General features: G+C 44.2%; 2 protein-coding genes across 6 annotated transcripts in view; one reads left to right on the plus strand and one right to left on the minus strand.

Moving 5' to 3' along the window:
• clcn2a (chloride channel, voltage-sensitive 2a) overlaps nucleotides 1–7,093 on the plus strand; it is a 63,219-nt gene extending 56,126 nt beyond the window's left edge. For all 4 annotated transcript variants that reach the window (XM_006786491.2, XM_006786487.3, XM_006786488.3 and 1 more), the window contains exons 24-25: nucleotides 1,199–1,285; nucleotides 1,414–7,093. In XM_006786491.2, coding sequence (XP_006786554.1) covers nucleotides 1,199–1,285; nucleotides 1,414–1,923 — 597 coding nt within the window. In that variant the 3' untranslated portion in view covers nucleotides 1,924–7,093. The remainder of the gene's footprint in view (nucleotides 1–1,198; nucleotides 1,286–1,413) is intronic.
• Nucleotides 7,094–7,167: 74 nt separating this feature from the next.
• fam131aa (family with sequence similarity 131 member Aa) lies at nucleotides 7,168–12,770 on the minus strand. 2 transcript variants are annotated; one of them, XM_006786493.3, is made up of 5 exons: nucleotides 12,475–12,770; nucleotides 9,764–9,875; nucleotides 9,492–9,674; nucleotides 8,225–8,362; nucleotides 7,168–8,119 (listed from the first exon to the last, which is right to left on the minus strand). In XM_006786493.3, exons 2-5 carry the CDS (start codon nucleotides 9,852–9,854, stop codon nucleotides 7,581–7,583), a joined length of 951 nt encoding a protein of 316 aa, XP_006786556.1. In that variant the 5' UTR covers nucleotides 9,855–9,875; nucleotides 12,475–12,770; the 3' UTR covers nucleotides 7,168–7,580. The 2 variants fall into 2 exon arrangements, with proteins under 2 accessions (XP_006786556.1, XP_006786555.1); XM_006786492.3 differs by lacking the exon at nucleotides 12,475–12,770 and adding an exon at nucleotides 10,054–12,468.
• Between the last annotated feature and the right edge of the window lie 919 nt (nucleotides 12,771–13,689).

Below are 13,689 nucleotides of genomic sequence, written 5' to 3' on the forward strand. Positions count from 1 at the left end.
AAAAAAAATAAAATAAAACAAAGCAAACCGTGCAAGTGATCATAATGGGACTTCAAGGGATCTAAAAATAGCAGCTGCGCCAGAAGCTGTCTGGACAGGCATGAGAAGATGACCTTTGCGGGCATATAAAGTTTAAATCAGGTATGCCTTTTTATGGGCCGACCTTTTTCATTATGCCTCATAAAATGAAAATGGTCCCTTTAGTCACAGACTAATATGCAGAACAAGTCACTAACACTGCTGATGTTAGAAAATCCATGAACCCACTCTTTTTTTCTTGTTTCTTGAAAGGCTCCATACAAATCTAAGTTACTGGTTTTTGATGTGCTCGTTCTCTTCCCTCTTGTACGAAAACACAGACAGTATGGTGCTCATTTATTATGTATTCTTTTCATCTTCCTTATATCACTGTATATAATCAGAAGGCAGAAACGGCTTCTCATGAACAACAAACAAATTAATATTAAAAATACAGACTTCTTGTTCTTCTTTTGGATTTTTGGACTTTCATTGTATAAGTAAATGGACTGGTTCTTGTGTAGTGCTCTTCTGCTCGAACACAAAGCGCTTTATATAACATGTCTGAATCACCCGAGCACTTTATTTTCTGTCTTAAGTGGATTCTAGCTAACGTTCACGCTTAGATGAACACATCGAGATCAGCATGTTGCACAAAGATGGCACATAGAGATCGAACCACCAACCTTCTGAGTAGTAAATGAGCTCTCTCAAAGACAGCTATGTGAACTGTATATGAGCTTATTATAGTAAGATTATTATTTAATAATGAAAAGAACTTTGAATGAATGTGTGCTGATTGCTAAGTTCAAACTCTAAACTGCTGCTCCCATGAAATCAGCCCTTTAATGGTCCAACCCAACACATTTACCTTGAAGGTCAGGAGCGTTATACCAAATTAATCACAGCACCCATGAGCTTAGCTGGTTTTACCTGAAGACTGTTGCTTCGATTCCTTAACCTCCTTTCCGAATACCTGTGATTGTCATGCATCATAAATCGCAGCGAGCTGTGGTTAGTTGGTTCAGTTTTATGACTCGGGCACCGTCTTGTCTGACGCAGTGTCCATGTTGAAAAGGGAGAAACATGATGCAGTTTCTATAACCCAGATCCAAAATGCACGTGAACCCCCTTTGAGTCTGTATCCAGGGCATAACCCACCTTTTCTCCTCCTCCACAGACTCACACCATCTTCTCTCTCCTTGGTCTGGACCACGCCTATGTGACCAGCATGGGACGACTGGTTGGAGTGGTTTCTCTCAAAGAGGTGTGCAAGTCTGTCTGATGAAAGCTGCTTTATTTCTATGTTATATGTTCCACCTCTCCTCTTTCTTCACCTCTTTTCTTGGCTCTCCTTCCTGTCTTTCTTTATTTTCGGGCTGACCGCATCTCCAGCTGCGTAAGGCCATCGAGGGCTCAGTGACAGTGACTGGAGTGAAAGTGCGCCCTCCGCTGGCCAGTTTCCGTGACAGTGGGAACACCACAAATGTATCCGAGGTAACTGAACTTCACAAGCTGTGCATCCGCCACAGGGGGCTCTCTTTGCCACGGGAACCCAACCCTCCAAATGTGGAGGATCAGCCAGATCTCCAGTACAAAGAGATCCCTGTCAACTTTTCGGACGAAACAAACGTGCAGTTCGAAGCCAGCGACATCACAAATCCCTTGTCAGAGCTGCCGCTCCAAGAAAGCCCCTCGTTCACAGAGGATCAGTCTGAGTTTACTTTTGACTGCAGCCCCTCCCACACTGAGGAATCGGAGCTGGCCTGTGACTTTGACCCCTCCAACCAAACTCCTGAGCCAGACGAAATGGAGCAAGAGGAGGCGCCTCCGTCTCTAAACAACAGCCAATCCGAACCTGGGGGCGAGGGTAGCACAGGCCACACTGAGGATCAGTCGGAATGATCAGATCCACACTGTCGCCTCATGAATGTTGACGTTTCTTACGTTTGTTGGGGTCACACTCACCTCCAAGTCCAGCCTAGATACTCGTGGTATGACAGTGAGCGAGTGAGAGTGAGCGAGTGCTTGAAAGATATATGAGGGATAAAGCTGGTTTTGTTTTATGTTTTTAATGCTGACAGCTAATCTCCTGGAAGGACCAAAAGTAGCACTTTCTGACCAAAAGAGTCAATATTTACAGGGTATAAAATTCAAATATCAGGATTTTTGGTTTTAAAATGTTGCTCTGCTACGCCTGCGGAAGACAATGAAGTTGAATCCACAATTTGTAAACTGGTTTCTCCATCCATACATCCATACAAACATACATACATGTGAAACCAAGAACACAGCACTCAGTAACAGATTGGTGCCCGTGAGCATACCCTGAATAATCTCCGTTCCGAGCTAATAACGACCATATTTTACAAAAGGAGTCTCATATTATATTATAGATAATCTGTAGTTAGCGATTGACCCAAAGAGTCATCAGAAACTTTGGGAAAGGGTCACTTTCACATAGACTATACACTACTATACTACACTTTTCTGGTGGTCTTCCTGCCACCAGAGGAGTCGCCCCCTGCTGGCCTTCATAAAGAATGCCAAGTCTGATTAGAGGGCTCAGGGGGTTGGAATGAAAGGGCTCTTTGTAGTCCTTTCTGCTGTGTTAAGCTGGATTTATGGTCCAGTAGCATTGGCTTTAATTTTTCTCCCCTTCTTGTTCTTCTTTTCTTTATTTCAGCTCCTTTTTGTTAGATGCCAGCTGCTGGACAAAGAGTTTATACACATACATGCATCCAGCTGTCAACTTGCAGCTGGTTGTAGTTAGAGATGATGAGTTCGACCTCCTCATCTTCCTCTCTTGCCTCTCTCTAGCTCCTCTTTCACTCCTCCAGTTCTTTTAATCAGTGTTTCTCTTCTCCTCCTTTTTTACCTCCTTCATAATCCATGACGGCTTGCCGCCTCCTCTTTGAAGCTCACTTCTAGAGCATCACAAGTGTTTATCTGGGGTTGTCTACTCCTCAGTAGAGACTACTCCTTCTCAGCTCCTTGTCTAATTGATTGTGGTCAAGGGTCTAAGCAAGAGCTTTACTGAGTCTGTATTTGTTTTTTTCTTTTTCTTTTTCTTTTTCTTTTTCGTGCTTTAAAAGAGCTCAACTTTTTATTTGAGCTCTTCTCTGAGTCTGCTCACTTGCTGCTTTTGCCCATCTTCCACAAGGCCAGTCTGCTCCTTTTGAGATCTGTTTCCCTCCTTGAGACACTTTATCTCTCTGATGGCAGAGCAGAGGCCATCTCTCAGTCCCTGCACAGCTGAGTTTTGAGGGGAGTTGGTCAGTGTGCTATTTCACACTGAAGCTGCTCTCTTTAAACTGCATTAGCCCAAATCCCTTAAAGATTCAAACATACTTATCATTAAAGTCCAGGCACACAAACATTAAAATGGCAATATGCCAATAGGATCATTTTTCTCATCTTATTTTAATGCACAAAGTACAATGAGGACGAGGATGAAATCACAGAAAAAAAGATTTAGGAAGGTTTGTGGGAAAAAAAACATGAAAAAGGGGGGTGAGTCTCATCTGTGACTGCTGCTTTTGCACTTCCCTTTAGGGCTGAACATTTCCTTTTTTTGTGTGTTTTGATGGTTTGAGGCAACAACACTTGGTTTATGCTAAAATAAACAAACAAACAAACAAAGAAAACAACTTTGGATTAAAATACACAATTTACAAAAATACAATGATGCTAAAGGGATACAGAGTGCTTTCACGTGTAATGCCTCAGCGTCAGTACATGTGACTGTAGGGACGAATAGTACGAATAGGGACTAAGGTTGTTCTCTATGGACAGCCCTCATTACAGTAAAAGTCATCAGGGAGCAAAAAAGTACTTTATTTATTTATTTATTTTAGCTATGGCATCACATCTGTCACCCGCCCTTCTGTCCATCCACAGGTCATAGGAATCGCTCCTCCGACGACAGTAGTAGTCAGATTTTGTTTTATTTAACTCTGATCGAGAATGCTACTGTTGCAGCAAGTTGGTTCATGAAGTTTCTTCCTTCCTGGATATTCCACAATCAACTGTAAGTGGTTTTATTGCAAAGTGGAAGTGTTTGGGACTGAGTTCCTGTGGTTGCTAAAGTGTCAGAGTGAGGTCAAAGAGCTCCAGTCCTCCTCTGGCATTAACATTTTTCAATTCAATTCAAATTTATTTATATAGCACAAAATCACAACAACAGTCACCTCAAGGTGCTTTATATTGTAAGGGAGACCCTACAATAATGCATACAGAGAAAAACTCAACAATTATATGATTGTGAGTAAGCACTTTGGCGACAGTGGGAAGGAAAAACTCCCTTTTAACAGGAAGAAACCTCCAGCAGAACCAGGCTCAGGGAGGGGCAATCTGCTGCGACCGGTTGGGGTGAGAGAAGGAAAACAGGATAAAGACATGCTGTGGAAGATCAGCACAAAAACTGTGCACTGGGAGCTTCATGGTGTCACAATGTGCTATGTGGCAGACAGGATGAAGGACTCAAGACAGAGTAATAAACTTAAAATGGCAGCTTTTATCCTGGAAAAAAACTAACATTAAATACAAACTAAACTAGAAATAGGAAGCAAGAAACTTCAATTAGAAAACAAACCAGAAACTGTAAACTTGGCTATGGCTGGAAAGACGGAGGGAAACGCAAAGTATAATGAGGGCATGACGCAAGACAGAGCAAAGGAAAACACAGGGCTTATATGCACAGAGGGATAACGAGGGGATGAGACACAGGAGGAGAGCACAGCTGGGAGTAATCAGGCCTAACAAGACAAAGGAAGCAAAGCAGAATACAATGACAAAAGACACACTGTCAAAGTAAAACAGGAAGTATAACACAGAGACACGGACTTGACGCTGAGACAGAGGCATGAACTGTGGTACAGGGGGGAAAAAAAGCACAGAGAAGACATAACACACACACAGGGAAGGCACACTGTGTGAAACTAGAACAACAAAATATAACCTCAAGAGAACTGAAACCATGAATAACAAATAATCAAGAAATCTAAATTAAATACAAAACACTGGGTCACACCCAGGACTATGACACATGGCATGGGTTTCCATAGACCAGCAGCTCCTGTATGTGTGGTGTGTAGGGGGCCCAATGCTTTTGTCCACATAGTGGACACTAAATATCCATATTATTTTTAGCGTGGATTAAATACATTTACATGGCCAGAGAGATGTGTGAGGGATATAACTCCTGTTGACTATAATAGAGGAACACCCCCAGCCCAGCCCCCTGAGCAAGAATGGTTTTCTAACACAGCTTGTTTTTAGATAACAATACAAAAATGTAGTGAATAATAAAGAAATCGTATTACAAGCTATGTACCGTTTCTGATAGATAGATTAGGAAGCCTGTGGTGGAAACTACAACTGCCTCTATTGTAATAGAGAATCACGTCCAGGAGTACAACTCTGTGGTTCATTAAGTTTCCAGACCCACTAACCTACTTCCAACACCACAGGCTGCTTTTGTCAAGTAAGATGGTGTTAGTTTGGTCTTTTTTCTGGGATTTGTTGACAGCAAAAACACAGAACACCACCTCCAGCTTTATCTTTTATGTGTGTCTGATATGTGTGCATATATGTGTGTGTGTGTGTGTGTGTGTGTGCGCGAGAGTGCAACTTTCTGTGCCACACTCAAATCTGGATCAGACTCGTAACTTTTGGGTCTTCATGCCAAATCAACATCCTGTAAACATGATGCCAAACATTACAAGGACAGAAACGAGTGACGTACGATTAACTGCGAGTGGAAACATCAAAACAATAAAAGAAAGCACAGAAAAACAAAGAACATTTCTAATGAGCACACGATGGTATGACTTCAAACAACTACCTATTCACTAGCGGTGGGTTTATATATCCGAGAGTCATAATGTTAAGACGTATTGCGGTGTTGTTTTATGTGTTTCGGTGATAGGCAATAAATTTACATTAACAATGCAGTAAAGGTTCAGACTACATTATTTATAACACTCTGCTGTCCTGTCAGAGCTTCATGTTGCAGCATATCATGAGGTTTGGGCGGGTTTTTTTCTTCTTCTTTTTCTGCTATTAAATACTGGTTGCATCAGCCCCCGGTAGTCCACAATGAGCTGGGAACTATAAACACATCGACAAAGGCAGCTTCTAAATGTCCACCAAGCTTTAGTACAGGGCTCTAAAGAACAGTGAAGCACATTGTAATTACCATGACTATAATTTAATGCACATGTAGCCTGGCTTAATAAGGGCAATGCAGACTGAACTGCCTCTACATTTGTGTCTAGCGATGATGAAGGAACAACGCTTTGGATCTGAGTTACAGGAATATACTGGCTGTTGTATAGAGAACACACAGACACACACACACATTTATACGTATAATACACACATATACCGTACCGTATGTGGCCTGTAGATATTAAACATCACAATATGTTACCACGTGTCTTTATGACATTTAATCCAGCCTGACCTCTAATGCAGCGTTGAGAAATGTAACTGCTGTCTGAAGCCCGTGACACCCACAAGTCCCCCCCCCCAAAAAAAAGGAAAAAAACCTTGTAGAGATACAAGCGTGTGTGTGAGTCCTTGTTACGACCTTCAAATGATGTGTAAGTATTTTCGCTTCATGGAACAATTTTGAGCCATATTTCAGTCTCCTGTGATAGCACCGCAGCACATCAACCAGCCCTTTTTTTGTTTTGAGTATTTTTTTTCCTCCTTGCAGGCATCTGTGCAGAGATTTATTAATGTCTTAACTTTTTTTCTTGTTTGCATTTAGGAATGTGAAGTAGTGCTTGCCATATAAGATTAATTATAAAGGAGTTAAACTTAGAGAGTGTATAAGCTCAATTGCAGCGTATCTAGTTAAGCAATAAGTCTGTAGTATCTCCCTTTATATGGCACTGGCCTGTATATGCTTTGTATATATATATGAAAGAGTTACGCACATGCTATTGTACATAGGAGAATTATGCATTTGCAATCAACAGCCATTGTTATTTTTCAGAGGACATGAACTTGTTTTTGTACATGAGTGAATGATTAAATTTAAAGGGGAAAAAAAACTGCATTTGAAGGGTAAACGAGCAGTTGTGTTTCTTTCTTGCTTTTTGGATTGCGGAGAAAAAAACAAAACAACAACAACAAAGTATCTTCTTTCAAAAACTCATATTTATATATGCAAGACATTCAGGCATTCAATATCAAACAGAGCCCAACCCACGTGACACAGCGTGACCCAGAGGAAACAACACTAGAAAATATCCATAGAAAACCAATGCAATAGCAACACATGACTGTTCACACACACACACAAAAAATAAACGTACAAAACTTAGTGAACAACAGCTTTACATTCTGATTGAACTCTCTCAACATATTGACTGTTTACAGCAGCGATAAACAGTGGAGCAAGATCAGTATGAAAGGCCTGGAGGATGAGAGACAGGAGACAGAATGAGTGGAGGAGGAAGGAGAAGAGGAAGGAGGAGGAGGAGAGGTGTAAGGATGAAGCATAATATCCAGAATCAACACAGACTCAAGGGGACAAAAAGGTGGACGACACATCACATCAAATACTCTTTTTTTCCCTCTGCTTCTTCTCTCTCTTCTTCTTCCTCATCGAATGACGCCACCCCGGAAGACGCCCGGTCAGAGAAAAAGCTCCTGGGGCTGCAGTGCCACACCCGGACCTCGTGAAACACGCTGCCTTCCTCCTCCTCCTCGTCTTCCTCGTCCTCCTCTCCAGGAGACTCGGAGTGAGAGGTGGAGTAACAGGAGTCAAACCTGCTGCTCCTGCACCTCGGTCTCCACTCGGGCTTGCTGTGGATGCACACTTCGCTGCGGTGCTCCTGCAAAGGAGCCGGCTGCTCCTCGAGGCTGTCCAGCCTCTCCTCCTCTTCCTCCTCCTCCTCCAGGCACGTACTCATGGAGTCGCTGGGCAAAGTGGGTGAGTTGCTCTGTGATGACTGTGGGGCATTTTCAGTTGCTAGCCTGCCACAGGGCAGGCTGCTGTTGTGGGAGCCCAGGGGACCATCGGATGGTGGCGTCTCAGTGCGGTCCACCCCGGGCGGTGCTCCAGAGGTGGAACTGTAGATGGTGGCTTCTGAAGGAGGAACAAAGAGTCAGAAGACCGGGAAGTGGATTTACCGATGAGGTGACAGGGTGCAAAGATGAGATGTTTGATGTAGAATGATGAAAAGTTGGATACCTGAGTTTTGGCTGGATACCGTGTGAGTCTGTCCGCTGATGTGGGAGTCTTCATCATTGAAATCTTCCTCATCATCGTCATCCACAGATGCCCAAGCACGTAGCTTAGCCTCCGCGATGGCAAACTGCTCGGCCACTCCTAGCAGGAAAACAGGTCCGACAAATGAAGCTAGATTAAGGTCATTTCAAACTCTAAACTGTGTATTTACTAATGTTGTCTGCAATACGGTGAGAAAAAAAGTGAATGATCTATCTTATCTTTATCTCACAACATCTTATACGGGACAGAAACAAAGAGAGTATTCTAGTGATGACGTGGACCAGCTGATAGCTCAGCTTATACTCATACTGCAAGCCACATTGCAACCCATGGTCCTCTTCATGCCATGTCTATTAAGTTGTTTACAAGACCAGGATTCTTGCTGCCTCTCTCTGCCTCCGCCCTTTCACATACACATGTTAAAGTGCAGCGAGGTTCCACAATACAACCGTGCCAACAAATATAAATTACTGCAGATGGAAGCAACAATCTTCTCTGGATGTTAATGGTCCAGGCAATACAAAAGGGAGGAGTAAAGGTGAATTTCTATCCTCCTGTTATTTGCTAATTTACCTGAGTGTGACATTGTCTGAGTCATCTCTGTCACTATGAGCCTTAAATAAGAGCGTCAAATCAGAATTCCCAGGGTTACCTATTCAAACGGCTTCAAAAAATGACCCATAAAAAAGAAACTAACACATAGTTTTCTGCTTTTACTTAAAGTGACCCAAAAAATTCATTACAGAAAATAATTTCATTCAATTTAATATTATCATAACACAGCTAATTGTTTCAGTTTGCGAGCTTTGTTGTGTGGCATACGCAGCTGCATATCAGTCAGCCTCTCTCTCTCTTTCTCTCTCGATCAATCCACACCGATGGCACTGGTGCCACAGATGATGAGTCACAGCAAAACAACAGGAGCTGCTGTACCATTGGTGGCCAGTGAAGTGATTGGGGAGAGTATCTAACAGGCCACCATCTGCTGCCAAGACAAGCCGTCACCCAGGAGACACGATGGTGGGCGGAGCAAACCGCTGACATGCAGGAGTTTTAGGGCATTAGATGCATGACAGAAGGTGAGAGAAAGCCAGACGAGAGGATGCATGTTCCCACACACACAAAAATTTACAGCTAATTATCCTGTATGTGTGTCTCGAATAGCATTTTAATCTGAATATCAAACATTCTGCTGGCCGAGAGGTCAGAAGGTCAAAGAAGTGAGTACCTGCAGCAAAACGAGCCTCCTTCTCCCCTTCAGTCAGATTGCAGTAGGAGCTGAACTGGGAGTGTGCGGCCAGTGAAGGAGCTGCAGGTTTAGGCCAACCTTTCCACTCGATGAGGTGAGCGACCCGGCCCTGAGCCAGCGAGGTGGGCTTTGTCATGTGGTCTCTCACTGCCTGAGAGATACCTGGACGGTGGAGAGGTAAAGGCCAGGGTTTCATGTTTAAATTCACAGCATATAGATGATAACGAGGCTAGTGCTAGAAAGGTCATCACCATTCAAGGAGGATCTGGCAAGCGCTGCAAACTCATGAATGCCGGCAGATTTCCGTGAGTCTGCTGGAGATTTTCCGGACTTTGGAATCATTTCAATCTCCTCAAATTTCACCTGTAAAACAAAATTATTAGTTTTTAGAAAGAAAAACTCGATTTGTGCGCCACATTCAGAATTAGTCTGCCATTTCAGTATTCCCACACTTGTTTATATTATACAGCTTTTATTACAGATGACACCAAAGCTGGCGCACAGACCGAGTTCAAGAAATAAAACCTCTTGATTTTCCTACCTCTTCCTCTCTTCTTGTCTCCATTCTTTCTCTACTCCTGGACCTCAGCTTCATCGTGGACGTGCAGAGATGGTATCACGGCACAGCGCACAAACGACTAAAAGTCACAGCTTGCGTTCACTGGTTTAAACCACCAGCCTGACAAGCAAACATCAATGGCCTACATTTACCGCACAGATGCTAAAGCCACGATAAGCCTGTGCAACCGGTTAGAATGGTTGGGGTGGAGGGAGGCGAGCGCAATTGTGGCAGTTTCCAATGCGTCTGAGCACACATATGGCATGTGACCAGCACGGGTAAGCAGCTCCAGCTGGGCCTCCTCATTGCAAAGCTGCAGATTAAAATGATAGCGCTACCTAACTAACTTCACAACAAACACACATGGCCACACTGAGCAGATGTGATGGGTCAGCAAAATCTACAATGTGGCTTACAGTAGCCGGAGCACAAGATGGATTTGTAATATGTCGTGTTTTCAGGCCATCTGACTAGCAGGAAAGGCAACTGTGAGCATGTGCACGAGTGGACAGATATCCTTAAGCAGATTGGCCTCCAAAGCGGCTAAGAAAGACGAGGCCCCTGACAGCATTTAAAAGCTCACACTGAAGTCAGCCATGAAAGTAAATGAGTGTCAGAGGCAAACAGGTGGGTAGGGACTCTGGGAGGACGTGATATGAAGGTGCAACCAGCTCTGTTCAGAGGAAAGCTTCAGCTGTTAAACACCTGTGAGACGTCACTCATGCTGAAGGCTGATAAACACAACACATGTCCAGCATGTACAGCTCTGAGCGGCTCCCTCCAGCGAGACCGACAGCTCGCCTCTTTAATCATGCAGGCACAATAAATCTACAGCTTTTACTTGAACCTGAATATCAAAGACAGCCACTGCTGCAAATGTGGATTAGGACATATGGAAATTAAGTCTGCCTTGACTACAAATGGAGACGTGTCCAAAACTGCCTGTGACGTGAGTTTTTGTCCTGCAGTTTTCCCTAATCTGTTCTTTCCTTTAATAATTTAAAAGAAACTGAAAATGTCAGGGAACATTAAGAGTCTGAACAAGATTAAAGGGTACTCATTAAGAGTTCCCTTATATTTCTGTCAGAAATGTAACAGTTTCAAACTGTAAGATCAGAACATGTGAGCGTGAGCCAAAAGCCTCACCTACCTGCTCAAACCTTGTGTCTGCAAGGGGCAGATAGATAGGTGTCTTAAATGGGAGGGGCAACGACTAAAACGACTTGTTTCAGAGTGAATATACTGTGCAGGAGAAATAAGGGATATTTTGAACCATGCAAAGCCACTCTAGTAGAATTCTGGGATCAAAAATATGGTCTCTTATTCTTATTTAAATCTTATTTTCTATCCCATTAATCAGCTCAAACTTATTATGGGAACCTCTAAAAAGGGTGCAGGGTAATAGACGATGATCTTCATTTGCTTTAAATTTGTCTGCAGTTTTACTATTTTAATATTCGTCAGCCCACAGGCAACCACAGAAAAATGTAACCTTCAATCAACTTAATGAGCAACTATTTGTGATTAAAAAAATGTCAGTTTTTGTTTCTATTCAATAATAAATAATAATAACCGAAGAAAATAAATGATTTAAAAACATCACACATGCATTTGTAAATCTTGTGTTTCATTCTTTTTTTCCCCCCAACCAGTGCACCTGCATATAATTTGGCCTCTCTGGAGCAGTTAATTACGTGAGGTGCTTTTAAGCGTGCGCGCAGACACACGCAAACACACATCCCCACCCCCCTTTTTCAATTTTTTTTTATTTTTTACATCTGACAAATGCTGCTAATTAGCACCTATGATAATAACAGCCACATGTGTAACTGCGCTTCTAATTAACTCGCTCTAGGCCTTTTTCCCCCTCACGAGGTGTTTGGATTATTTTGTCCACTCCCTGCAGAGGCAGACCAGTTTGCGACTTCCTGACATTAACATATGCGTGACTAAACATATACAACAGGGCTGATGTGTCGTCTGACACCTCCAGAGACACTGATTGTGACTTAGGGGACCAACAAGTGGGATCGAGCTAAGCCAGCGTGTCTGCAGCCAAACATCTTCAGCTCGGAGGAAGCTGCAGTGCTCATATGTAAGGAGGGTTTTTTTTTTTCTTCTTCTGGAAATGGTGCATTCAAGCAACAGAAGCGGAACGCTGATGGCTGAATAACACATCACCCCGCCATTGATGACAGATTACGCAGAAAATAACGCAGGAGAAGTGCGGATGCTGCAGCAGCAGGTCCCCGGGAACCTCTGAAGTCTCCATCTGCATACCAATAGCTCCATACCCGCATCGGGTAAACACCAACAGCACCTGCCCTTTCTCTGCACCTCTACCGCTCTGTCGGGGTTCGTGTGGTCGGAATCGTTCCCCGCACAGCCACTCTCGGTACCTACCTGTAAGTCGGACCGCGGCGGCTCATCATAATGCCTGTAACGTCTCCAATCCGATCAACATATGTCACCGCGCTGTTCGTCCTCCTGCTGCAGGGTCTGCAGTAGAGCATTAAAGCGACGCTGACGGCGGAAACATCTTCCCAACTCCAGCATCAGCTACATCTCCGACACAGACGGACGCACCATTTGTTGCTCGCTATGTGGGTTACATAGGCTGTCCGAATGTCTCCCGATGGCAAGCGTCATCAACGCAAGGCGGTGTCATTGCACCCGCCCCCCCTCCATGCAGCCAAGAAGACACAGCCAAGAAGACACAGCAACCTGCAGCTCCAGTCTTTCCTAGAAACCGCACGTTTGTAATCCCTTTTCGTCTGATAGTGAGGCACCAGCAGTACGCACGCAGGACGGATGTGTTGAAATTTACTTACTGCAGTAAAAATAAAAAAGGGGGTGATCGTTCCAAAAAACGGGTTGCCGTCACGAGTTTGACCTTATTTGTCCAGTTTTGTGAGCGACAAGGTGCACAAATCAGACTTTTAAAAAAAGGAGCAAAAGAAAAACATTTTAAAACCGTGATCCGAGGTTAAAGGTCAAAACCGTTCAGCCTCCTACAGTGAACTCTCTAAACATTTAATAAAAGGTCCATTCATTCATCCATCCATCCATCTTCATCCGCTTTATCCGGGGCCGGGTCGCGGGGGCAGCAGCCTAAGCAAAGAGGCCCAGACCTCCCTCTCCCCAGCCACCTCCTCCAGCTCATCCGGGGGAACACCAAGGCGTTCCCAGGCCAGCCGAGAGATATAATCTCTCCAGCGTGTCCTGGGTCTGCCCCGGGGCCTCCTCCCGGTGGGACATGCCTGGAACACCTCACCCAGGAGGCGCCCAGGGGGCATCCTTACCAGATGCCCAAACCACCTCAGCTGGCTCCTTTCGATGTGGAGAAGCAGCGGCTCTACTCTGAGCCCCTCCCGGATGGCCGAACTTCTCACCCTATCTCTAAGGGAGATGCCAGCCACCCTTCGGAGGAAGCTCATTTCCGCCGCTTGTATCCGCGATCTCGTCCTTTCGGTCACTACCCACAGCTCGTGGCCATAGGTGAGGGTAGGGACGTAGATCGACCGGTAAATTGAGAGCTTCGCTTTTACACTCAGCTCCCTCTTCACCACGACGGACCGGTGCAGCGTCTGCATTACTGCAGCTGCAGCCCCAATCCGT

This window comes from Neolamprologus brichardi, chromosome 18 (genome assembly GCF_056152115.1).
Source record: "Neolamprologus brichardi isolate AB-2024 chromosome 18, ASM5615211v1, whole genome shotgun sequence".
Taxonomy (NCBI): domain Eukaryota; kingdom Metazoa; phylum Chordata; class Actinopteri; order Cichliformes; family Cichlidae; genus Neolamprologus; species Neolamprologus brichardi.